Source organism: Episyrphus balteatus, chromosome 2 (genome assembly GCF_945859705.1).
Source record: "Episyrphus balteatus chromosome 2, idEpiBalt1.1, whole genome shotgun sequence".
Lineage (NCBI taxonomy): Eukaryota > Metazoa > Arthropoda > Insecta > Diptera > Syrphidae > Episyrphus > Episyrphus balteatus.
The window spans coordinates 46,619,356-46,645,713 of record NC_079135.1 but is presented as its reverse complement, the minus strand read 5'-3'; the positions used below and the strand labels follow the sequence as shown (position 1 = coordinate 46,645,713).

At 30.6% G+C, this 26,358-nt stretch overlaps 1 protein-coding gene across 4 annotated transcripts in view; it reads left to right on the top strand.

The window, feature by feature from the left end:
- Positions 1 to 26,358, top strand: part of LOC129911692 (regulating synaptic membrane exocytosis protein 1) — a 247,748-nt gene that overhangs the window by 172,549 nt on the left and 48,841 nt on the right. For all 4 annotated transcript variants that reach the window (XM_055989559.1, XM_055989558.1, XM_055989557.1 and 1 more), the window contains 5 exons: positions 5,454 to 5,764; positions 10,876 to 11,124; positions 11,203 to 11,480; positions 11,540 to 11,791; positions 11,908 to 12,149. In XM_055989559.1, the coding sequence (XP_055845534.1) occupies positions 5,454 to 5,764; positions 10,876 to 11,124; positions 11,203 to 11,480; positions 11,540 to 11,791; positions 11,908 to 12,149 (1,332 nt within the window). The remainder of the gene's footprint in view (positions 1 to 5,453; positions 5,765 to 10,875; positions 11,125 to 11,202; positions 11,481 to 11,539; positions 11,792 to 11,907; positions 12,150 to 26,358) is intronic.

Genomic DNA, 26,358 nt, shown 5'->3' with positions numbered 1-26,358 from the left:
TGCCCTCCAAAACAAGTATGCAGTTTTGATTGATATATTTTATTAAGATTAGAAAAAAAAAGTTAAAAATCGTTAGAGCCTTTTTAAAAAAAAAATATTTTTTATATGTAAATAATTTCTTGGAAAAAAAGTATACCATTTTGTAGAAATCACTAATCAACATCTAAAACCAAAATTTCAAAAAAATACAATGTCCCGTTTTCGAAAATTTGATTTTTCAAAAAAAATTTTTAAAAAATTATTCTTTTCGAAATTTTATTTTTGGCTTATATTAAAATTATATAAATGCTTCTTCAAAAAAAGTTTCGTTGAAAATGAATAAGCCGTTTCGGAGAATATATGATTTTAAAAAAAAAAACGGTTCTATTGCAGGTACCGTTAATAATGATTTTCAAAAAAAAAAATTCATTAAAAGATAGACATTGTTTTAAAACTAACATTTGAATCGTTGGATCGGTTTTTGAGCTATTTCAACTTTACTTAAATCGTTGTATGACAAGTACCGTTATTTTTGGTCCAAAAAAATTAATTCCAAAAACCCCTCTGGAAAGTCTCCAAAAAATGTCACACACCAAGTTTGAAGTCTATAGGTACATCTGTTTAGGCTGTAGCTCCTTATACAGACAGACAGACAGACGGACTTCCGGGACCCACTTTTTTGGCATTCTCTATCTCAAGTAGCACACTGGTGTATAAATTGGTGTAAATTCATTAATTTTGGTGTAAAATTGAGGAAATTGAAACAATATGGTGTATTTCTCAAAATTAGTGGTATAAAAATTATACCACTGTCTTTTCTGTGAAAAATTTCAACATTTTTTTAAGATTCTGTGCAAAAAATACACCGATATTCAGTTGTTTTTATAATATACCATTAATGGTGCATAAAATTATTCGATTCTGAAATCAACCAAAACGGTATATTTTGTACACTCTCTTTGGTGTAGGAAGCACACCCTGTGGACATAAAATTCACCAGAATGCATAAATGGGAGACGCCATATTTTTCAATGGCAGCCATTTAAAAAAAGAAGACAGCAATTAATTTTTTTACTATAATAGTATATTTATTGACCTAATTATCCCGTATTCTTGTTTTTTCCATTCGGTATATTATATTATAAAAAAACTCTTCTAAAAAAATGTAAAAACAACAACAAAATTATAATTTTTGAAAAAACTGATTTTTAAAATCGAACAAAAAAATCATTAATTCAGTGACATTTTTGAGGCGCTTGATTTTTAGAGGGGGTAGTATCTAAAATTAGTAGACAGAATGTGTTTCGTTTTTAAATTAGGCAAACAAATTCATATTTAACCATTATAGTCCAGTAATTTTAGGTTTTATCTGCGGAAAAATTCCTACTGGGCTGAATTTTGGTATACAGCTTAATGACGGCTTTGTTATGAAGATGTGAAAAATCGACATTGATATCGTGTCCGCGTTAAGAGTTATAGGGGTCAAAAGGTCACAAAAACTGGTTTTTCACGATTTTCAGCAAAACGGTAAGTCTTATCAAAAAATTTTCAATGCAAGAATTGTAGACCAGATTATTATATATAAAAAGTGTCATGACACTTTTTTTCCTAAGACCCACCGTTTCTTAGGTATAACGATTCAAAAAGTTGAAGTTTAGTTGTAATCGTCATAATCCTATTCCTGAAAAAAAAACTCCTAACTGAAAAGTTCCTGAAATTTCATTATTTTTTTAGCTTGAATTTCGTTCCTCAACTGTTAAGGATATGGGGAAACCAAAAAAAAATGGAAATTTTCGCCATTTTTCCGATTGGGGCCCTTCTCCCGAAACCATTTCCCTGGGAATTTTTGTTTAGAATATGTCTGAAAATATACAGGGTGTGCAATAGAGAATGGACAACCCTAAAACGGCTTATAGCTACACTTATGATTGTTCTAAAAACAGATAGAAAAAAGTTCTATCGCAACCAGTTCATAAAATATGGACTTTTTTTCGTTCAGTGTATTTTAAATTTTATCATCTTATGTTTTCGTTCACTACAACCACGAATGAATGAATTTTATTTATTTCTTTTTTTTATAATTTTCTACAATAATTGGATGAGTACATAAACACTTTAAAAATTTCATAGCTATTGCACATTTTCGTAAAAAAAATTTTGAAATCTGTTTTTCGATGCAAAATGTAAAAAAAGTATTTTATGAAAAATTTTAAACACCTGTGGTATAAAATAAATCTATAGAAACCTAGGTAGCCATCTTTCTTAAAAATATTCTCCTTATACCAGAATATTTTTAAGAAAGATGGCCAGCTCTATTGCACACCCTGTATATTTTCAGACATATTCTAAACAAAAATTCCCAGGGAAATGGTTTCGGGAGAAGGGCCCCAATCGGAAAAATGGCGAAAATTTCCATTTTTTTTTGGTTTCCCCATATCCTTAACAGTTGAGGAACGAAATTCAAGCTAAAAAAATAATGAAATTTCAGGAACTTTTCAGTTAGGAGTTTTTTTTTCAGGAATAGGATTATGACGATTACAACTAAACTTCAACTTTTTGAATCGTTATACCTAAGAAACGGTGGGTCTTAGGAAAAAAAGTGTCATGACACTTTTTATATATAATAATCTGGTCTACAATTCTTGCATTGAAAATTTTTTGATAAGACTTACCGTTTTGCTGAAAATCGTGAAAAACCAGTTTTTGTGACCTTTTGACCCCTATAACTCTTAACGCGGACACGATATCAATGTCGATTTTTCACATCTTCATAACAAAGCCGTCATTAAGCTGTATACCAAAATTCAGCCCAGTAGGAATTTTTCCGCAGATTGGGCTTAAAAATGACTAAAATGACTGGGCTATTAGTTTCTTATGGCAATATTATGAAAGTGAATAAAAGTTCATTTTCATTTATTTCATAAGAAATGGTGTGAATTAGAATTCATCAAACTGTTTGAGGTAAAAAATAAACTTTGGTTCAAATTTTAAATCAGAATAATTTAAATTGTGTATTTTATCCATAGATTTATTGTGTATTTTTTCAATTTCAAAGGGATAATTTTCACCAAAAACGAGATCATTTAATATACCACTAGCGCCTTTTATACACCAAAATCGGTATATTTTTTTAAACACCGGAGTTTATTATATACGAGAAAATGGTGTATTTTTTATATTCAAAATGCATATCACGAAAGTGCAAAAAATACACCAAATATTTTGGTGTATTTTAGACTTTTGTGCTACTTGAGATATCGTAATATAATGGAAAAATGTTATCTCAACTTTTTTTTTTTTGTACGAATGCATAACTTGATATAAATAGTAGATACCTATATCGCAAGTAAAAAAGAGGTTTCTTGGAAAAAAGTAGTTTTTTGTTAATTTTTCGAAAACGAAAAGATATGTGGGTACATATTTTTGTATATAGTTTTCTGTTTTTGTTTAAAAACAAATAAGAGTATAGAATTTTAAAAACAAATAAAATAAAAAAAAAAATTGTTCGAAATGTTTGTTTTCAATTTTTTTTTTTTCAAAATTTTGATTTTGAGAATTAGTTTCATTTAAAATTTTAATAAAAAAACCATTTTTTTGGCTTAACAAAATAGGCACTCGTTATTGTAGGTGTAACCGCTGATTTTTTATTTTTTTCCAAATTAAGTCAATTTTTTTTTTAATTGCCCCTCCTCGCTAAACGAGACGAACGACTTTTGGAAAACTTCATCAACCGTTAACTAATAAATTATTTTTGTTTTAATGAAATTCATATATTTTTAAACTACATATATAAAAATAATTTGTTTAAAAAATGTATTGTTTATCCGGCAGGTGACAGAAAAATTAAAAAAATAAAGAATCTTAATTATAACAATTTAGATACAAATATGTGTATGTGCTGAACTCGAATCTGAAGTCAGCTCCCGTTTTTGAAATATTACCGTTAGAAATTTATAGCTCTAAATATTTCAACATATTATTGAAAAATTGGGAAACTTCAAACTAAAAATTACAAATAAAAAGCATATCAAATTTTAGGGATATATATTCCTCAATATTCTTTTCCATTACATTTCCTTACATATTTTTAATACAAAAAAATATGAGAAGACTTAAACTATTCAAAAAACCCAACAGCACGAAATGCTTACCTTATGCAACAACACATGATGTAAATATTTTAACTTCCCTTGGAAAAAAAAATTTAAGCATATAGGTAAGCTTTAAGTCTTATTCTAAGAGCTCTATAGGTATCTAATATCTTCCCACACAAAAGACTTACAATACTCAAATTTTACATCCTTTCTAAAGATAAGTTTTCTTTACAAAGCAACCAAAGTCCCATATCCATTTCCTCTTCCTTCCTTCACTCTCTCTTGTTCGTTTTATGTGTTAAGAGAAACCAACTCGTACACCATAGTGATAATAATGCATTTCCGCATGCTTAATGCAGAAGAACTTTATAAATTCGCTTTCCTTTACGATGGAGCCATAAAAAAAACTATCTCTCTTTCTCCAACTCCAACAACAACATGTTTCACATCCATGCGAGAATGTTAAAATCGATAATGTCTATCTTGAGAGAATAGAAGAACGAACAAAAAAAAAAAAAAAAAAACAAGATGATTACGGTGGCTATGGGAACTATAAATTTATACTTCAAGTCTTTATACTCTGTGGCAAACCACCTACAACATCTCTCGCTTTCTAGGTCTTCATATTCAGTTGCAGTTGCAAAATCACCAACAGCAGCAGCAACACGAAGAAATGTAAAAGAGGTTATTAATAAAATATGAAGAAGAACCAATGGAGTGGCAGGCAACGGTCCTTGGTGAAACTGGAAGATGGGGACTGAGCTCTGTGGAAACGAAGGGCCAAGTTATAGTTGCCACATGAACACTCACATACGTATACCTTTGCTTGCCACATCGTATATAGCTGGTGTCTTTTGAAGAATAAATTGGTCTTCGTGGTGAAGACATATGCTCGAATAGCTATGGGGCGCTGCTTCCAGTAGTTTCACAATTCAAGGATATTATCCCACATGCAGGTGCAGTCATAAAAACCGTGCACTGGGGCGTATGAGTATTTCATCAATTTTCCTTTTATTTTTTTTTTATTTTTTGTTCGTCCTTACACCGACTAAGCTTCTCGTGCCAAGTCCATTTAGCGTCAATAAATTGTTCAACTGTTGCAATATGCTCGTTGAACTAGTTTTACGTTTTTCGTTCGTGAAAAAATTGATTTACCATGCAGCAAAAGGTTGGGAATAATATTTTCATTTTTTCCCAGGAAACACACACAAAGTTTTTTTTTATATACATTTTTGTTGATTTTTCCAGAGAAAAAAAAAATTAAAATTAATGCTTCATGTCGAAGGGACGACTGTTTGTTTAATTTTTCTTGTGAAATTGACGATGTCCTTATATTTTTTTCTCACTGAGTCCTTTATTTTTTTTGTAATTTATTTTCAGTAAATAAAATGTCACCTCGTCCATCACTAGTGCCAATGGACACAGATGCCTTGAGCTCATTTCAAGAATCAACTAGTGGGAGTCCTTCGCAACAGCAACAACAACAATCGACAAATCAACTCAATAACAATAACAACAATAATAACATCAACAAAGCGGAGCCGGGCAAGCCGCCAAGTCGTGCTGGTGCGTGCCGCGTCTGTTTGAAGTCCTTTAAGCCGGAAGACTACAGCAAAACATGCTACGAGTGCCAACAACGAGTCTGTGAGGATTGTGCCAGTTACAGTAAGCTGGACGAGAGTGAGGATCCGGTAAGTCGAAATGGAAAGAGGGAAAAATAGAATTATTTTACAATAGAACGTTTGCAAAGAGTTTAAATTAAGTCCTCGATTGGTTGGTCTGTTACTTACGTAATCGACTTTTTTTTCTGTCCTGGCGTTACATAAGTGTGACTGGGTGGGGTATGGGAGTTTATTGGGGTTGACCATCCACATTCAATTGGATTTTATCTTAGTTTTCTTTTCAATTTCGCCAGAGGGTTTCAAAAAGGGCGGGCGTATAAAAACTGGACAGAGAAGTATTGTTTTGTAATAGATCTCTCTCCCTTTGGAAGGATATCTACCCTTTATAGTGATGCTCTTTGATGGTTTTTTTTTTATGTATCAAAGCATCGTTTTATAGAGCAACTACCCTAAAGTGATATGGAATTGTTTGGCAGCTTTTGGGTGAATTTATCCTCAGTCAAAATCATTGTAATCACACTGACATACATGCCTTTGAGCGTGCAGTAACAAGAGTTAATTGAATTTTTGTTTGTTGAGGTCTTGTACAACTTGCAAATTAGATTGGTTGATTTGTTTGAACAAACAATGAACGATTTGGGTTCTCACCATTGAATACATTGGATTTTGCTAAAATTGTATGTGGAATTCCAGTTTAAAATTAGGAAATTACAAGTTCCGATAACATTTTAGTTTGCTCGAGTATTTTGTGTTAAAGAATTTCAAAAATATCGATTTTCTCACCATAGTTAAAATATCTGTGAATTTCCCGCAAGTGTGTAATATGGTTTTAACCAATTTATCATTACGTTTCGTAGGGTTATTTAAGTTTGAAAACTGTTTGTGATTTTTTTTAATGGTTTTTAAGGTCTGAAATAACATTCAGCACCTCGTAACTTTACACATTGCAAATGTGCATTACTCTACCTATCAGTTTCAATGAATAGCTGTAATTTAAAAAATTTATAAAATTTAAAAAATATAGGAAAGAAACAATTTTTGGATTTTCTTTTAAATATTAAATTTTCTTGGGAAAATCAGTTTTTTGAAAAACAGCCAATGATTGTGCTTTGAATTTTTTTTTGTATGTGTTGAATTTTTTGAAAATTTTTATTTTTAAGAAAATAAAAAACTATTTAAAAATAATATGGCTTCAATAACTGTCGAAGAAAAATTCTAAAATTATATATTTTTTTTATTTTATTTCAATCTTAGCTTCAAGTTTTGGGAAACGAAACGTATTTTTTTCTAACTTTGTTTAATGGTTAGAGATTAGAGTTGCTTAGAATGTTGAAGATTCTTCAAGCATTCATATAATTTTAATTAAATTTTTATTAAAAAAAAGATATATTAAAAACAGTTTTTAAAATAATAAATATTTTTAAAATTGAATGCTTTTTAGTTTCTTTTATAACAAAGAATTTTATTATATTTTTCTTTTCGAAAACTGTAGGAACTGTTTTTTAAAAATTAAAAAATTCAAAAAAATTGGCATGCTATTCTGAAGAAATTATCATTCGACACATAAAAACAATACAATTGTATATAGGTACACCCGTTTTCAAAAAAATTATTTTTCATAAAAAAAGGGTTTTTATTTAAATCGAAAAATTATTGTTTTTAAATTTTTTAGACACTTTAATATTACTTCTTATGAGACGCTTCTACGTAAAATTTTCAAATCGCCTTAATTGGCTTATGAAAAAGTCAGAAATCAAGAAAACGGTTCTAGGTAGATACCATTAATAAAGGTTAAAAAAATATTTATTTTTTAAATTTAAAAGTAGGAATTTATGAGTTCAAGTAGGTACACTTATTTTTTTAATCAAAATTTTTAGAGTTGTTTTTGAGAAAAATAACCTTTCCCATTTTAGTCATATGCCAAAAACCTTTAATTTTGGTAAAAAAATAATTTTTATTTCCTCCCTAAAAAATTATTACAAACTGAGAGTGACGCCGCTTTTTGATCCTTCGATGTCGGCTCTTCCTATCATTGTAAAGCAAAATTCACCAAGTGTTTTATTGTTCAAACATGCAAGGGACCGTGAGCTTGGTTTAGACCTTCGTGAGACAGGTTAATTTCACCCTACTGATGACAAAAATTGTAGACAAAATAGAATAGAATAGAATGTTGACAAACAGAATTTCGGGACACTTTATGTGTTAGTTCTGATGGTGATTTTAATGGTTTCATTTCATTCTCTCCATCATTTCCAAATAAAAGTTATACTTTCGGAGCTCATATTTAAACAAACATCCGACGCTATCCACTTAAAAAGTAAACCTCTTTCAAGAAAATGACTATTTTCAAAATTACGGTTTTTTCAATATGGTGGACGCGCTAAAAGACCGCTGAAACAATCCTAGGCTTTTTGAAAAACATGGATCCTGATTGGATTGAGTAAGTAGGGAAGCTTCTACCAGGGCCCTATTTCACCAACTTACAAATTTGTAATTACAAGTAATTTTCACAATATTTGTGAAAAAATCGAGAAATTCTGTTTCACCAGTTTCTTGTGATCACAAAATTGTACTTGTAATCTACAATTTTAAATTTGTGAAAAAATCCATTTTCTGTTTCACCGAAACTTGTATTTTACAAGTAACAAACTTGTGAGCTTTCAAGTTTCTTGTGGGTTTCTGTTTCACCAAAAAAAAAAAAGTTACAAGTTTCTATTTATTTGTGAAAATTTTCTACAAGAGTCAAGACGTATGTCATTTTTGTTACAAGTTTGTAAAAACCGTATTTAGCGTGATTAAAGTGTTTAAAATGGCTTTACGCCGAAGGCCATTATTATTATTTTAATAAAAGCTATATATTATTATTATTCAAGGTTGTAAAAATACATTTGAGATTTAAAAAAAAATCATTTATTGCAAGTAAAAAAATTTCATAGTGAAAAAAAAAAATTGCATTAAAAAAATTTTTATATATTTTTCAGTTGCAATTACATTTTTTTTAATGCAAATTTTTTTGTTTGCAATAAATATTTTTTAAGGCGATTTTTTATTGCAATAAATATTTTTTTTTTTAATTTGTAATGGAAAACAAATGCTTTAAAAATTGGTATAGCATTTGTGTTTTAAATCGAATGAAAACATCACAAAATATCTGTTTAAAAAATTTTCCTGATTCCGCTATAACCTGCCTCTTAAGTGTATGTAAAAATTCGTTCTCTTTTGATCAAAGAGGCTTGTTTTTTTCTCATATTTGTAGTTCTTAATTCCTTAAATTATTTTATTAATTTTCCTCACTCTTTACAATTTTATTATTTTACCCTTTGTTTTACTTCTATAAATCCATGAATGTCATTCTAAATTAATAAATATAAAAATAATCCAGCAATACAAAAATCTTAATATTTATTTACAGTTTTGTTTGGCATTTAAAAAAATTTCTTATTTGATTTAATTACTAAGATATGACAGTATAAGTTATTTGACAATTTTTCGATTAAAATAGGGTTGCTTAAGTTTTAAAAATGGCAATCCTATTTTTTCATATTCAATATCAACTTAGTTTTCATTTGAAACAAATTTTAACCTCTGTCGTTACGAGTTAAGTAACTCAACGGTCACCGCTTTGACTTTAAAGAGCTTTACAAGTTTGTGAGATAAACTTGTTGCTTACAAGAAAAAAATATATTTGGTGAAACGGTAATTCTACAAACTTGTGGTTTTCAAAAGTTAGTTGTAATTTTTTTTCTCGATAATCACAAATTTGTGAATTACTTATTTGTACTTTGTGAAACAGAATTCCATTGTACAAATTTGTACTTGTGATCTACAAGTTACAAATTTGTGCTTGTAACTTGTAGTTGGTGAAATAGGGCCCAGAATGTGGTTATGGCCATCACCTTTACTTTTCAAATTCATTAGTTTATATTTAACTTATGATTTTATTAGCCTATCTGAGGAAAAATAGCTGATTAAATCAGCTTTGCAATTCCTGAACTTAGCGTTGATTTGTTTACAGCTATTATAAGCAGTGTTTTATTGATAACTAAATACTAAGATAATGTGTTAACAATAAAACACGGCTATTGTCATGTCTAAGAGACTAAAAATCAAAACTAACTTTTAAATCAAACTTATTACCAATGAATTCATTAAATAGCAAATACATTTTTTGACGATGTAATTTTTTCGTTATTAAGACTTTTATTTCCAAGATGTCGATCGCGATAACTTCCAAAAAAAAAAAAAAAACACTATCATACCTCCCAGTCACACCATCAAAAGTAAACCCCTATATACAACCCTTAGACATATAAGATAACAAACTTAAATACAGCCAATTAATCGATTATTTTACGAATAAAATTATATGAAATTAGCATCGAATATTCTTTTATATTATTATTGATCCCCTCTAACCCTCTCATCATATAACCAACACCGTACAGCACAAAAGTGATAGCCACGTCCGACGGATGATTGTGGCCTTCTTCATTCATTTCCACAGGACTTGAGGAAACTTTCCAAAATATTCCAATTATGTTTCACAAATTGTGTTTGCTCCACGGGTTAGAAACTTTCGGCGAAAGGCGCATTCATGTCCTGTCTATACCTCTATTACTCCTTCTCATTCTATTCTACACGTATCTAGATATTGAACAGCACTTTAGTGTGTTCATTAAGCTCATGTATTATGCACGAAGTAGTGCTCTTCAAGTCCACCCCAACCCTCTTCCACCATTTTTCGGTAATTGATGCCTGGGCCTAGAGTCAAGATATTAATTACTCGACCCCAGCATACTACCACCACCATCCCCCCCGCATACAATCTAGTCGCCCATTTGAACAGGCTTGGCATTTTCTATGCTCTATGCGGGGTATTGGTTGGCTGAATAAGGCTAACTGTTGCTTGGCACATAGCTAGTCCGGTTGTTAAAATTAATGGACGCACCGCCATATTGCTTGTTTGCAAGAAAGCTCAGCCCGTAATTGAAAATGCCCCAGTCTATTCATCATTATTGTTGGTAGAGAGAAGGCTTTTTTCTCTATAAAAGGCTGTTTTTTGTAAAGGCGGAATCTTATAGCTGTGTATAATGTGGGCTATAACATTGAGCCTACTATTTGCATGTTGATTATTGTTCCACAGAATGTTCACATTCATTTCCGATTTGTGCGCTTTCCAGAACATGTGGCGCTGCAGTGTTTGTCGTCGAAAAATGGCATCACGAGTATGCATACCACAGGATTCAACGGATTCAATGCTAGACGTTCCCGTTCTAGAAGCACTTCAACGACGGCATTCCGATGCGAAATTAGGTTCGAGTACACAAACATTGGCACCGAGTAATGGCGCCGCCCTCGCACCACCACGTAGTCCGGAATTGCGAAGGCATTCCGATGTTTCACCAGCATCGTTAAAAGAATTGGAAAAGGTTAGTTTTTTGTATGGTTAATTGGGTTTTTAAAGTTCATAAGTTTTTCTGAATGCCATTTTTGTGTGTGTTTTTCAGCTCAAAGGTGCCAAAACTCCTGGTGGAGATGGGGATTGGCGAAAGGGTGGTCGGAGTGTAGCGCCGAGCCGATCGTCAAGTCCTCCACGACAAGGTGACATGGAAGTGGCTCTTGGGCCACCTATGACTCGAATGGCATCGAGGAGAGGTTCCCGTATCGCAAGGCAACATAGTTATGACGATGATATGAAAGACGGTCTGGGCGGTAGTGCTGGTGGCTTAGCTGGGGCTGGAGCTGCCGACTTGGGACTTGGTCTACCTGCTTCCATGCCACGAAGGTACTTCACTTAAACCTTCTAAAACCCCTTTTAACTATTTTTTAAACTTTGACATATAGAAAATCAGCCTATGACGTATTTGCTCCTGGAATTCTCCAAGCAGCTGCTCAATCAGCCCTCGCCAGATCTCCAGCGGAGGGTGTAGTTCCACACATCCCTCAACCAGGATCAAGACGACCATCTTTCCGAGTGCCACATCCATCTGAAATGGATATACCAACAAATGACGATTCACCCGGCAGCCCAGATAAGGGCTCTCCAACACTAGGAATTGATGATGACAGACGAATGCGACGAAGGGGATCCCAATTGTACGTGTTTTGTGAACAGAAAATATAATAAAAGAACACCTTAAGTCCTTATTGGAATCATTGTTGTAACTTTTTTTTTCTTTCGTTTTATTTCAATTTATCGTTTTCACGTATAGACCGGATTTGGCAGCGTTACGTGACCGTGGCGCCCTTCCACCAAGTCTGGCAGCTGCTATTCCACCGCCAATGGCATCATTTACTGGACCAAACCTTGAAGACCTGGAAGCACCACGAAGGCAAACATCGATGGACGGAGAGGCAATTAAGATTGTTATTCATGATGTGGACTCGGGACCAATATGCTCATCGAAGCGACGCATTGTCCTCCGCAAGGATCCCACAGACAAGGCACATAGAAGTGAGTTTTTAGCTCTTATTGTTGTTGTTGTTATTTGAACTATAAATAGACACCAAATAGAAGTCTTAATTTTATATATATATTATTCCCTATAGCCTTTAGAAGTTGGGGTTTTTGTAATGCCCAACTAAATCCAAACTTCATTAATTTATGTATTAGGAGGCTTTTTGTGTTAGTTGATGCTTACTTTTGTTGAAGGTTAAAATAGGGATTTAGGTTTTTGGCAAAGCTAATCGTATTTTTTTGCTCACCACATTTGTAGGGAATGAACGTTTGAATGAACATATGGAATAGAAAAAGGTCAACTTTTTTATTTCTGATATTTAATTAAATGTTCAATTATATTTGAAGTTAGCAGGGGCGGATCCAGGATTTTTTTCTGGGGGGACGGGTTGGCAAAAAAACAGCAATAACAGTTAGAAATAAAGCGAAGTACCATACGACTGACTAACAAGCAGAAAATTTTAACGACCCACAGTGGTCTAAAACCTGGCCAAAAATATTTAGGCACATTTCCCACATCAAATAGGTACCAAGTTATTCGGAAGGAAAAATTTTCATTTTCTTGTTACAGTAAAAGCCACTTAAGTGCTAACCCTCTTACTCCTGAATTAGCCGGAAGAAAAAAAATATAAAAAATCAGAAAATGCACGTACAATTCTTTATTTAATTTTTTGACTTAAGTTGTTTCACCAAATAGTTTTTGAGAAATTAAGTTTTAAAGATGAAATTTTGAAAAAAAAATGTTTACGTTTTTTAATTGATTTTGTATAAAATTTTGCAATATTATGGACATAATTATACCATTAGTTAATGACCTAGTAGTTTTTAGTCAAATACTAAAGACTTCATTCTAATAAATATTAAAGTTCCTAAGAATAACAAAAAAAACTGAATCATACTTTTTTGCCGGGAAACCCATTTTTGTTTTTTTCTATTTGCATTAACCTTTTGTAACCCAAGGTCGTAAATTTAAAAATTAATAAGTCAATCAATTGGCCTTTATCTTTAATAAAACACGTATTTTTTAAAAATTCAATAAAGTCATTATTTACTTAGTTATTTCGATATTTTGGGAGTAAAACAAAAGTTTAAATAATTTATTTTTATATAAAAATGCAAAAATTCAAGCAAAAAACTATCTAATATTAATTTTTAGGCACTTTCCTAAAATCCAAAAATAAAACCCCGTGGGGTTTACTAACAAAAACTATTTTTTTTCTTAATTTCGTAGTTTTTACACAAATTTGCTTATTTTCAAAAAAAGCCCAACTTTCAACATTAACTGTCAATTAAAAACTATTGGTGCTATTTATTAGAAATTTGAAGTACTATTTCGATAAAGCAATACTTAAAGATTATAATATTAGAAGCTTCAAAAGAAAAAAAAAATAGTTTGTAGAGCTTTTATGGAATCTTTTTCGGTTTATTACAGAAATGTCACATGGGGCTACAAGGGGTTAAATTGTTTTATACCTCAAGAATATTGTGTTCAAATTGTAGGTCTCTTGGAGCCAAATTGACCAAGTTATGAGTATTTTAATACTTCCCTTAGGAACGTTTTAGTCTTTTAGTCCAGAGTTCAAAACTTTAAATCGTTATCCCCACAACTAATGTTTTCAACGCCGGTGCTCCTCATAACTTCAAAACTACTGCACCGATTTTTTTGAAATTTGGAACACTATTTTTTTTACATATTTTTAGAGGTATCCCTGGAGAAATTTTCTCAATAAAATAATATTTATAAAAATCTATAAGTAAGGGTCGCTTTTGAGGAGTTTTTTTTTCAAGGGGTCTTTATTTTCGGGGTGCAAACTTGGGCAAACTTCTGAAATGCAAGTTTGTTCTACATATCCAGCAGTTCTATAATATATAGTTTATGCAATTTTGTGACGTGTTCCGCTATTTTAAAAACACTAATGTTAAAAAAAAACAACGAAAAAAGTGCAAATTTTTTGACCCCTCTGTATGAAAAAATAGAGTTGCATATACAATTATTTTTTTTATATCATTCAATGTCATTCGATGTCCATATCAAAATTTTTTCACCAAAATCACTTTGAAAATTCACTTTTCTTTAAATCGAAAAAAAAAAATTCGTGTGTACCCAACAAATAGCCGTTTATTTATTTGTGAGGTGGAGCTATTCATGGGAAAGGGATGCAACAATCAACAAAATTCGCATTTTCAGCCAGAAATAGACAAGAGTTTCACTAAAGTTCTTTCTGTTATTATTCATATATTTTAAAAACTCTTATAGTTTGATTTCCTTTAATTATGAACTTTAAGTTCTGGGGGGGACACGTGCCCCCGGGCCCCCCCCTGGATCCGCCTATGGAAGTTAGCGTAGGAATACTTTATATGTATGTTTCTTAAGAAGATATCAATACGACTTCAATATAAGGAAGAATTATGATACTTTATGATCTTAAGCCGAAAACCTTGACCATAACAAGCTGATTTCAATTGGTCTAATTTTTTTTTTGAAAAATTATTCCATCACTTAGTAGCCCTTAAACTATAGGAAAATAGGTATGGTTTTCTGTATCGAGTAGCGCGTAATAAAATATTTTGTCTTTTCAACTCTATCAAGTGTCAAAATATCAAAATACCTAGGTCGCCATTTTTCGAGTTTTTAAACCACGTTTCAAATTAAACGAAAATTTTTCAGTGGCAAGATCACGGGGAGTAAATTAAAAAAAAAGTTGTACTGGTGGTTTAAAATTTTGTATGATTTTATTTCTTAATTATTTATTTATTTATTTAGTTTTTTAGGTCCTCTTTCTGAATTTACATTCTCCATCTCGTACCTTCCCACACATGCTACGAGTTAATACAATCTACCTAGTCGCTCAGAAACGGGTTTTCGTTTCGGAGATTTCTTAGTTTGAGAAAATAAAGTTTACAGTAATTACTTTCTTTGAACAGGCGTAGAAGAATGGTGTTCGGAGCTAAGTTATGCTATCTGAAGAATAAATCTTTTTAAAATCTAAAAATAAAATTACAACCAAAACTCTTTGTTAAAAACTCAAGTGAAGTAGGTACTTTATTTGTCCTTCATTCAAATACAGAGGTTCTTTCTTCAGCCGCACTTCCCGAATGTGGAACGCGTTACCCGCCTCTGTTTTTTCTTCCCATTTCTTCACTCAGAAAATACAAAACTAATATTCATCGGCATCTCCTTTCAAACCCTTCCCTATTTTCCTAATGCTCGTACTGTGTTCATCATGTAAAGGGCCCATTAAAAGCGTTTGAAAAAAGTTAAAAATGCGTTTATAATTTTTTTTAACTTTAACCTCTCGAATATCTTTCCAATGGTAAGATTAATGAAAAAAGTATTGAAGACCTCTTTTGTAGCACAATCTGTTTCCTATAAGAATATTGCCATGTCCCTTTGATTTACTATAATTTAATTGTTTAATTTTTTACAAAATTAAGAATATCAAAACCAATTTTTAATAACTTTTTCAAACATTAGATCTCGAATATCTTTTCAACGGTAAGGTACACAAAATTGGGATATTAAATTAAACGTTTAATAATACCTGTGTTTTATTTTCCTCGTGATCCAGATCAGATCATTGTATTTATTTGCGAAACAATAACAAGAAAATTCTGCTTTTATTTTAAAGCTAATAAAAACAATGATCTGATCTGGATCTGTTTGAAAAGTTTGCGTATAGGAATAATAGATAATTTAATTTCTTAAATATTAGAGGAGAGTGGGGCACTTTTGAACACGGGGCACATTTGAACACTGCATATAAAATTTTAGTGTATCAATCTTTTTTAGAAGTCATTCAATATTTGAACCCGTCAACACCATATCTATAAACGTCAATGACTTTCCTTGGTTATCTCAGATGGCTTTCAGATGATTCAGCTGATTCTTATAGTGGTTTTGCATTATTTCAGTTTTTTAGTTGTAAGAGTTTAAAAAAATTTGGTGTGTGATTTCAAAACGCAATACAATTTTTGTTAATGTTTAGTAAATTTTAAACAAAATCACGGTGAATCTTTGAATGAATTTATTAATGTTAAATATTTATTTTACATTTAATGTCATTGACATAGTTCTTATAAAAAAAAAATAATGAAACTACCAATTCGGGGAAGATTAAAGAAAAAATGGAAATATGTACAACATTATTGAAGATTTAAAAAAAAAAAACATGACTGAATTCTTCAAGTTCTACGAGTACTAGACTGATCTCGATGAGAACTCGCTTATACAGGGTGTCCCAAAAGTTAACGTCGAAACGAAAACGGTAGATAGGGTAGGTGATGACAGTTATCAGAAAAATAATAAAAAAAATCGCAGCCATATATTTTGTGAGTTATGGGCATTCGAAAAAAAATCGAAAAAATGGTCACCCTGTGACGGTTTTTCATGTGCCGTGACTACAAATCTTAGTTTTTCTCATTTTTTTCTTTTGTTACGGAACCGTGAATAACCCTGCTACCGAATGCATTCAAAAATGTTTACTCAGCTGCATCAGTTTTAATGCAAATATTACTTTTTTGCCCAACTAGGTACTAAAAAATTTTACATGACTCTAATTCAATGAACCGTAGTGTAAAAAAAATGCACTAAGATGTTTCGGCAAGTTACCTAAAAAATTGGTATGTTCAATTCTCTTTTCAAAATGGTATAACATTGTTGAGAATATTCCATAAATAACCGAGATAAAATTTTTTTTTCTTAAGAAATCCGTCTTTTTTATTAGAAATTTTTAAATTTTTCTTTTTATTTAAGTTTTGTACCCTTTCAGAACCTTTCAGAATACCAGAACTTAAATAATAAGTTCAAAGTTCAATTTTACAGACCAAGAAAACGAACACATTTCGTTCAGCAGCTGCGAAAGTAAAAAGTGTTCAAATGTTCCCCACTCTCCCCTATATAATATTATCACTATTCCACTTCAACTTTAATAAAAAGAAAAATTAATCCTAATTTAAAATTTTTTTTTGTGAAAAACATCGACGCTAAAAAGCTGATTGCAATCAGCCTCAATTTTCGATAACTCTCCTTATCCCTATATTTTTTTTTTTTCAAAGCAGTTATTTGTGTTTTATCGTCCTTCGTGTCCATTTTTCTAATGCAAGTATTATTTATTTTTGAGGGCGTTTTATTGGCGTTTGTACTTTTTGACTAGTATGTCGAATTGATCTATTGATCTTAGCACTATCTGGTATACATTAGGGTGGGTCAAAAATCGATTGCTAGACAATTAGGCAATTACAAAATTATAATAGTCAAACGGGCGAGACATATTCTTATAGGAAACAGATTTCTCCATAATACTTTTTTCATTAATCTAACCATTTGAAAGATATTCGAGGTCAAATTAAAAAAAAAAATTATAAAAACAAATTCTGTTTTTCATAACTTCGGATTTTCATAACTTTGACGCGTATACATCTGTAGCCCATTACTCTGGTATTCATAACTCCGTTACTATTTCCTGCCCTTTTAAGATTTATGACATTCAATAATTTCCTGGTGTTCCACAAAACAAAACTAAATGAATTATATAAACTTAAAAAAAAAATAGTTTAAAATACTCTTAAAAACTCATAAAGGTAAGTGTTCTTAAAGGGATCTTGGAATCAAAGAACCGAGTTAAATTATTTGTTTAAAAAAGAAATAATGATGTCGTCGAGAAAATATTTGTTTCCTATTAAATCCAAGCTCTAGTCATTTCTAAAGGCAACACAAAAAATTTAAGTTATAAAGGAAAAAAACTGTTTTCCACTTCAATCGATATGGCTTTTCGTTTCTTTGGTAGGAGCGAGGGAGCAAAATGTTGTTACCTAATTTCTGCTTGCCTCCTGATATGACTTAACAATGAAATCTTTTGAAAGTCGTTTTATTTTCTGTTGTGGGTCTTCCTCCTCAATTTATATATTTTTTTTTTGCACAGGAAATGAAACGTTTTTATCTGAGCTCACCTGATGGAAAGAGCGTTAGCAAAAACCCTAACTTTTATTTGGGTAAGCTAATACCTCAATTGTTCAATCGATTTTTGTTTTCTTTCCTTCTTATTTTTTATTTTTTTCTTCCTGTCTTTTTGTTGTTATAGTCGTTTACTCTTGAAACAATGCCGTGTGTCCTGTCAGCGATTTCTAAAAAGATTTTTTTTTTATTAAAAGCAAAACAAAGGACGCATTTATATTAGGTAGGATATTTGAAGTGTAAGACTCTAAGAGTGAGTGGTGGGTTGAAATTGCTTCCAATAGCAAAATTCTCTGAGTAATTTCAAAAAAAAAAAAAAAGAATACATTTTTGTTACTTTTTTTTTTGTGTTATTTTTGTGTTGTCGTCTACCTAAGTCTTTTCTACGTCAACGATGACAAAGACTTCCTTTGAAAGATTCGCCATCATAGAGAGAGGTTTATTGAGGACAAAACAAAGAACATAAAAAAAAAAAACAAACTTAAAGAACAAAAAAATATTACAGAGGGAAAACCTTCAAAACTTTTAAGAGTATTTAAGATTTTTGTTTCATGGGAAGCTTTTGAGAAGAGGTGAGTAAGCGGTTTTGCAATGAAGCGATAAATGACGTCTAGAATAAGTTTAAGGAAGTTTATTTTTTTCTCTTTTTTTCTTTTTCGTTGAAGGAAAAGAAAACTCATGGAGTAATTAAAGAGAAGAACGAGTCATTTGAAGAAAGGAAAAATCGAAAGTTTTTAAGCTATTAAGCTACCTGAGGGTTTCAATTGGGACACTTATTCTTAATTAAAGGATACCCTGCTGCCTTACTACTAATTTGTTACCCTATAATTTAGGGTCTTTTTTTCGTATATTGGAGAACAAAAGGTACCTAGGTTCTCATTTTCAATATTAAGGATGACTACGTTACCTAATTTTATTTAGGATTTAGGAAAAATTGTTTAAATTTCTATTTTTAATAAAGTCTTTAGATAAAAATTAAAATGAAGCCTCAACATCTGACTAAACATATGCAAGAATTATTAATGTCTTGTTAATCAAAGATTGTCATGTACCTTATGTTTTTTGTATGAACCTATTTAATTTGAAAGTGCAGGAAGTTAATAATGAAACCTCATTCAATCAAAACCAAGCTTGTTTTGTGGCTATGGCCGTCATTCAAATCAGCATATTTTGACATTTTACATAAATAAACTCTCAATGATAACGTACTTTGACCTCATCTACTCGGAAATTACATTGCATACGTTTTCGAGATATGATTTTTGGCATTCGGGTTATATCTTGAGTAATAAATGACCAATCTGAACAAAACAAAAAACAGTACTTGAAAGCTGAACAAATAAGCAAGAAACACTTGAATAACTTTTTTGTGTCACTTCAGATTTTTAAGTGCAATGTATCAAAACATTTTTAAAAAATCGAAATTTTAAAGAAAATTTTTGAAAAAAAAAATTTTCTTGGTTATAGAAAAATTCAAAATCTATCGAGTCCTCGCAGTTTTAAATTTTGTATGTGTGGTAAACTATCTAGCAAAGATAACAAGATATTTTTTTTTTTCATAATCTATCGATAATTCTAAAGATTATGATCATTTTCATAACGATCGAAATTTTTGACTAGATATTATTGTTGCTTTCCGAGTTTTTGTCTATAGGTAACTTGAAAAGCAAGTCAAATTTGAAAATTTTTTATTAAGTAACTTTTTGTAGATAATTAAATTTCCTATCGATATAAATCCTCTTAATTTTTTTTTTTAATTAAAATATTGTAAAAGATTTTCAAAAGCCACTGTTTTTTTTAACCATTTTTCTTCCATCGAGGCTGACTCAGGAAACGGACACAAATCCGAAATTTTGAATTCCAAAAACCCATAATCTAAGCAATCCAGAATCCCGAAAACCAATAATCCCGAAAATCAAAAATACCAAAACCTCCCAATCCTGAAAACCTAAAATTCGGAAGTCAAAAATACTGAAAAGAAAACGCAAAAAAACTATTCAAAATCGTCTGTTAATTTCTTTAATTATTTAAAACATTATTATTTGGTTTGTTTTTGTCGAATATTCAACAATATTAGTTTAGGAACTTTTTACTCTGAAGGGGTATTGTGGCGTAAACGTAACAATTTTGTATTAATAAATGTTCAAATGTAATATGAAATTTTACTATCGCTTACCAAAGAATCAAATTAATTTGACCTTTGTTTCCATTAAGACAAAGTTTATACTAATATAAATGTTGAAAAAATAAAGAATACACCTACGAGTTCCTATGTTGTTAAAATGATCACTAACACTTATATGTTGTACTGAATGGCTAAATGGCACCTAACAAAAAAAAAAGTAAATTAAACCAAATTTGAAAAATTAATAAATTGTTCATTGATTTTTTTTAATAACTCAAATCTTTTAGCCATAATCCTTAAAAATTTTCTAATAAATCCTTGCATTTGCCAATATCGTAATATCGTGCGTTAAGTAAAATCCCTTAATCACTTCTTACTCCTACATAATGCATATTCAGTAAATCCTTTTGCACACATATCCGCACATGTATATGGAGGTGAAGATACACACCACTGACTGCATTTCAGTGCAGAATTATGCATAATGTATTCAATCCTCTTTCATTTGTATTCAACAAAAGATAATTTTGTGCGGCAATGCATTTTTCTGATATGCTTTTGCCTTCTATATTTCTACTTTCTGCAATCGGATTTGCTTCGTTAACTCTAAGCACTTGAAGGCAAAACGAGCTAACTCCATCGAAAAAAAAAAAACATCTCTAGACCAACACTCTTAGTGCTCTCTCTCAGCAGCCCAGTCAAGCTCCATCGACGGGAATGTTATTCCTTTTCTATCTATACGACGACGTTGTGTCCTATCTACTATGCATGATACAAGAAAACCTTCACTTTGAATCTGGTAAAAGTGGAATAATATCTGTGTGGAGTGCTTCAGCGTAATTTTATTCATTTTAAGAGCTAGAAAAGCTATAGAGCTGTGATGTGGGACGGCCTAAAAAGGGTGGATTGCTGCTCAGACCAATTTAATCCTTGTGCACTTTAACTACACCTCATGACGCCATGCCAGTTATAATTGTGGGCTAAATAATGTGCTGTGATAGAATTTTGTTTTAAAATTTTCTAGAAAGTATACAGAATACTGATATCCTTGAAGGAGATTATTGTTGGCGATGCAGAAAGAAAGTATACCTTGTTTTCATAAAAATTGTGTTGGTATGAGTGTTTTGTCACATTTTAATTTCACTTAATTCAATTTGAATTTCTTATTAAGAACTGAGAGGATTAAAAATGATAACAGGAATAACGATGGCATTTCAGTTTGCTTAAATATCAATTTTAATATCTTTTCGCTTCTAAAAACAAAGAAAAAACAATCACTTTCATTGTTCAATTTTAAACACATTGAAAAGTCTATTTTCAAAATTATGACATTTTCCCACAAAGCTCTTAAAATAAACAAGTATACAAGTTGTAAATTGAGGATCTCAAAAATTGTTGATTAAAATGTTAATTACTTAAAAATTCCACCATATAAAATACTGCAAAACATCAGTTAACGCCACAGTATCAAAACAGGAACTTTTGTAAGTCATAAAACACTTTAACTGTCTCATATAATTCCTCCTGTTTTATGTATTATCTACGAGTGTCTGGCAATTAATTTTCTGTTACTTTACTTCTGTACCTACTAATTAAATTATTTGCAGAATAAAATCATTTATACCTTCTAGAAATTAATCCCACAATAGTACTTTATTATATCAACGCAAATTACAACAGAATATTATTTTCCATTTGTAGGGGATATTCTAAGAAAAATATAGAAAATTATTATCAAGATTTTCTAGAAATTGTGTAAGAAATTCTATTTGAAAAAAAAAGTGTAAATAAAGTAATGACAATTTCTAACGAATTTAATTATGCACACAGAACAAATCTTCCAGAAGTGTTTCTACTTGCAGGCACAAGGATCTTATTATTTAAGAAAAAGAAAAAACATAATTTTATATCATATTTTATTTGAGTAATTCGGTTAGAAGAGGGAGGTTGGCTTGAAACAACCTTTTACAGAATACTAAGAAAATGTCCCTTAGAGTAACAATCAAATGTAGGTACAGGAGTAAAGTTTACATTCAATAAACTAAATGAACGCATTCGTTAAAGCAGTAATCTACAGGAATGCAGGGTGTGAGGATAACAAGCACGCTCTTGAGCCGTATGCAACTTTGTTAGTAGGGTTTAGCATTTATTTTAGTGATAAAAATAAATAAAAAATTTAATTAAATGCACGACTGGGCTCCACGTACGAGGGCGGTTTGAAAAGTTCTCGGTCTGACCAATAAAATGCAATAATTTTTTTTTTTTTTTCAATTTTCGTTACTAGCAAAAGATAAGTTCAAACAAAAAATTGCACTGATAAAAATTCGTGACCAATTTTAATGAAACTTAACATACAATCATGATATATATTAGGCTATTTGGGTAATTAAAATTAATTTGTTTAAACAACGACATCTATGTTAGGCCGAGAACTTTTCAAACCGCCCTCGTACTTGAAATTCCTATAAGAATGCTTACAATTTTATTTTATTAGAAATTTGGGAAAAAAAAAAATAACAAAGACATTTTTTTTAATTACAAAAAACGACAAAAATAAACCTTAAAACCAAGTAAGCAATTTAATTTTTTGAATGAAAAATAATTGTCAGAATTTTTACTTGCGATATAGGTATGTACTATATATCAAGTTATGCATTCGTACAAAAAAAAAAAGTTGAGATAACATTTTTCCATGACATTACGATGGTAGACAATGCCAACAAAGTGGGTCCCGGAAGTCCGTCTGTCCGTCTGTCTGTCAGTCTGTCAGTCTGTCAGTCTGTCAGTCTGTCAGTCTGTCAGTCTGTCAGTCTGTCAGTCTGTCAGTCTGTCAGTCTGTCAGTCTGTCAGTCTGTCAGTCTGTCAGTCTGTCAGTCTGTCAGTCTGTCAGTCTGTCAGTCTGTCAGTCTGTCAGTCTGTCAGTCTGTCAGTCTGTCAGTCTGTCAGTCTGTCAGTCTGTCAGTCTGTCAGTCTGTCAGTCTGTCAGTCTGTCAGTCTGTCAGTCTGTCAGTCTGTCAGTCTGTCAGTCTGTCAGTCTGTCAGTCTGTCAGTCTGTCAGTCTGTCAGTCTGTCAGTCTGTCAGTCTGTCTGTCTGTCTGTCTGTATAAGGAGCTACAGCCTAAACGGATGGACCGATAAATGTCAAACTGGGTATGTAGCGTAATTTGGCGACTCTCCAGAGGGGTTTTTGGAATTAATTTTTTTGGACCAAAAATAACGGTACTTGTCATATACCGATTTTAGTAAAATTGAAATATCTCGAAAACGGCTAAAACGATTTTGTTTAAAAAATTCAAGTGTTAGTTTTAAGCTAAGGTCTATTTTCTAATGAAAAAATTTTTTTTTGAAAATCATTATTAACGGTACCTGTCATAGAACCGTTTTTTTCAAATCCGATTATCTCCGAAAGTGCTTATTCGATATCAACGAAACTTTTTGTGAAGAAGCATTTATGTAATTTGAATATAAACCAAAAATAAAATTTAAAAAAAAAATATTTTTGGATTTTTAAAAAAATTTGAAATTTTTTTTTTGAAAAATCAAATTTTCGAAAACGGGACATTGAATTTTTTTGAAATTTTGTTTTTAGATGTTGATTAGTGATTTCTACAAAATGGCATACCAATTTTATTTTAAAACTTTTTTTCCAAAAAATTATTTATAAAAAATTAGTTTTTTAAAAAACGGCTCTAACGATTTTGAAAATTTTTTTTCTAAAAATGCACCTTAATATATCAATCAAAACTGCATACTTGTTTTGGAGGGCAATTTAATTTCAGATTTTATTTTATTTTTTTAAAAAACGAATTTTATTTTTTTTACAAATTTCTATATAAAAAGTCTTAAAAATTTAAGCAACTTTAACTCTAAGAGCAAGTTCGTGCGACCCAGTCGTGCATTTTATTTTCTTATTGTTGCAACCGTTTAAAAAAAATGTTTTTGTATGCCTTTAATTTTCGAAAAAATTTCAAAAACATTTAAATTGGAACATAAATCACATTAAAGCGAAATCAAGAAAATTAATTGTTTCGTTGAATTTTCCAAAATAATTTTTTTGAAAATTTTTTAAATTACTAAATTGTTTTTTGCAGTTTTTTTGTTTAAGCGGCTAAATTAGTAAATATCATACCTGAATACTTCCTTTCAGGATCAAAACCATTTTGAAATATGTTTTCATAATTTACTATAGAATTTATTGTCTTTTGTTACGCATTAGAAAAAATATTTGGGCGAATTTGAATTAGTAATCCAGACTTTTTTAATTAATTTTTTTTATTGCAAATCGAAAATGTTCTGCATTAAAAAAAAATAAAAATGCAAAATATATGCATTAAAATTTTTTTCCATGATCTTAGCTGACTTTTTTATGCAAAAAATTTAATTTGAAAAATATGAAAATATTTTTTTTTATACAAAAAAAAATCGATTAGGTACAATAATATTTTTCTTAATGCAAAACATTTCAAATATGCAATAACACGGTGTAACACTCAATATACATATACACGAGCGGAGACCTATTACGTTTTGTAGAGCTAGTTACACTGATTACGAAATGGTATTTAAAAAGTCCCTAACACCCCCAAAATCTAGAGTTAGGGGCAAAATACGGTTTTTTTGACCTTCACCCATTGAAAAAAATCTAACTTCGTCAAGTTTTCACCCATTTTCGAATTTTTAACAGTTTCTGATAGGAGATAAATATACCTTTTTAACAATGTATAAAACATGTAACTCGGTTAAACCACCTAGAATTTATAAGCTGTCAAATTTCAAAAGTTCCATTTTTTTCGTCATTTACCCAACTTCGACATCAAATTAAAGTATATATTTTCACAAAAACATGCTGTTTTAAAAATATATTCTAAAATAATATTTATTTCCAAATCAAACGAGGTATTTTTTATGAAAATCAGTTTAAAATTGGCTTAGAAAAAAAAATTTACGATTTCAACCCAGATACAGAAATTCGAACTTTTAGGTATAGAACAAAAATATTGTTTTGGCACTTAGTTAGGCACGTTGACGAAGTTAGATTTTTTTTCAATGGGTGAAGGTAAAAAAAACCGTTTTTTGTCCCTAACTCTAGATTTTGGGGGTGTTAGGGACTTTTTAAATACCGTTTCGTAATCAGTGCGACTAGCTCTACAAAACGTGATAGGTCTCCGTCCGCGTATATTTTAAAACCTCTTTTTTGTAACACCGTGTAATTATTGTTTTTTAATTCAAATGTATTTTTTAATTGATAGGGTATCTGTTCAGCACAAGTCTTTTTCTAAATTCACCTTTTAGTCCCGTAAGAAAAGATTTTTTTCAATTAACCAGATTTTTAGCAGGGTGATTTGATATACAGGTGGGTTATTGGGATGGTTTACCATCTGTGAACCTGAACATTTCTGAAGTATTCTACGTCCACTAGGCCCTTTATATGAGGACAAAGGTCACAAAAACTTTTTTAATATTGTTATTTAATTAAAATGAAATGGAAAAATTTGAAATGTTGTAATTTCTAAACGATGAGTGATACAAAATAATTTTAAAATTTCACCCTATTGAACGGAAACAGGAAACTTCAGAAATTTAAACAGAAGTAAACCACCTTAATAACAATCTTAATATCAAAAATCAGCTTTTAACAAGTTTATCTTATCTTTGACTTTTTTCGTCTATGTCGGGGTTGATTTGTTACCCTATTCAAATTTTAACATTCAAATTTCTAAAAATCCTGAATTGAATATTCAAAATTAAATTTTCTCTGGCATACCTAATATTTTTATTACAACTTTAAGAATAAACTAGAAAAATTAATGCATTTCGAACTGACATGCAGCTCATAATCTGCAAAACCTCGATCGACACTCGAGACTATGGTCCGCAATTATCTTGAATTTGGTTCCAAAAATTACGCAAGTTGATTTCTTTAATGAAAATGGATTTTTTGAGAAAAAAAAAATCAAAAGCGTCAAAAAGTTTTTACCTAAATAAAAATATTGTTCTTTATAAATATTTTTGGATAAAAATTTGTTAATCAACACCTAAAAGAAAAATTAAGAAAAAAATCAATTATTTCTTAGAAATCCGAAAATTTAGTTTTTGAACATTTTATTTTTAGATACATAAAGAAATTT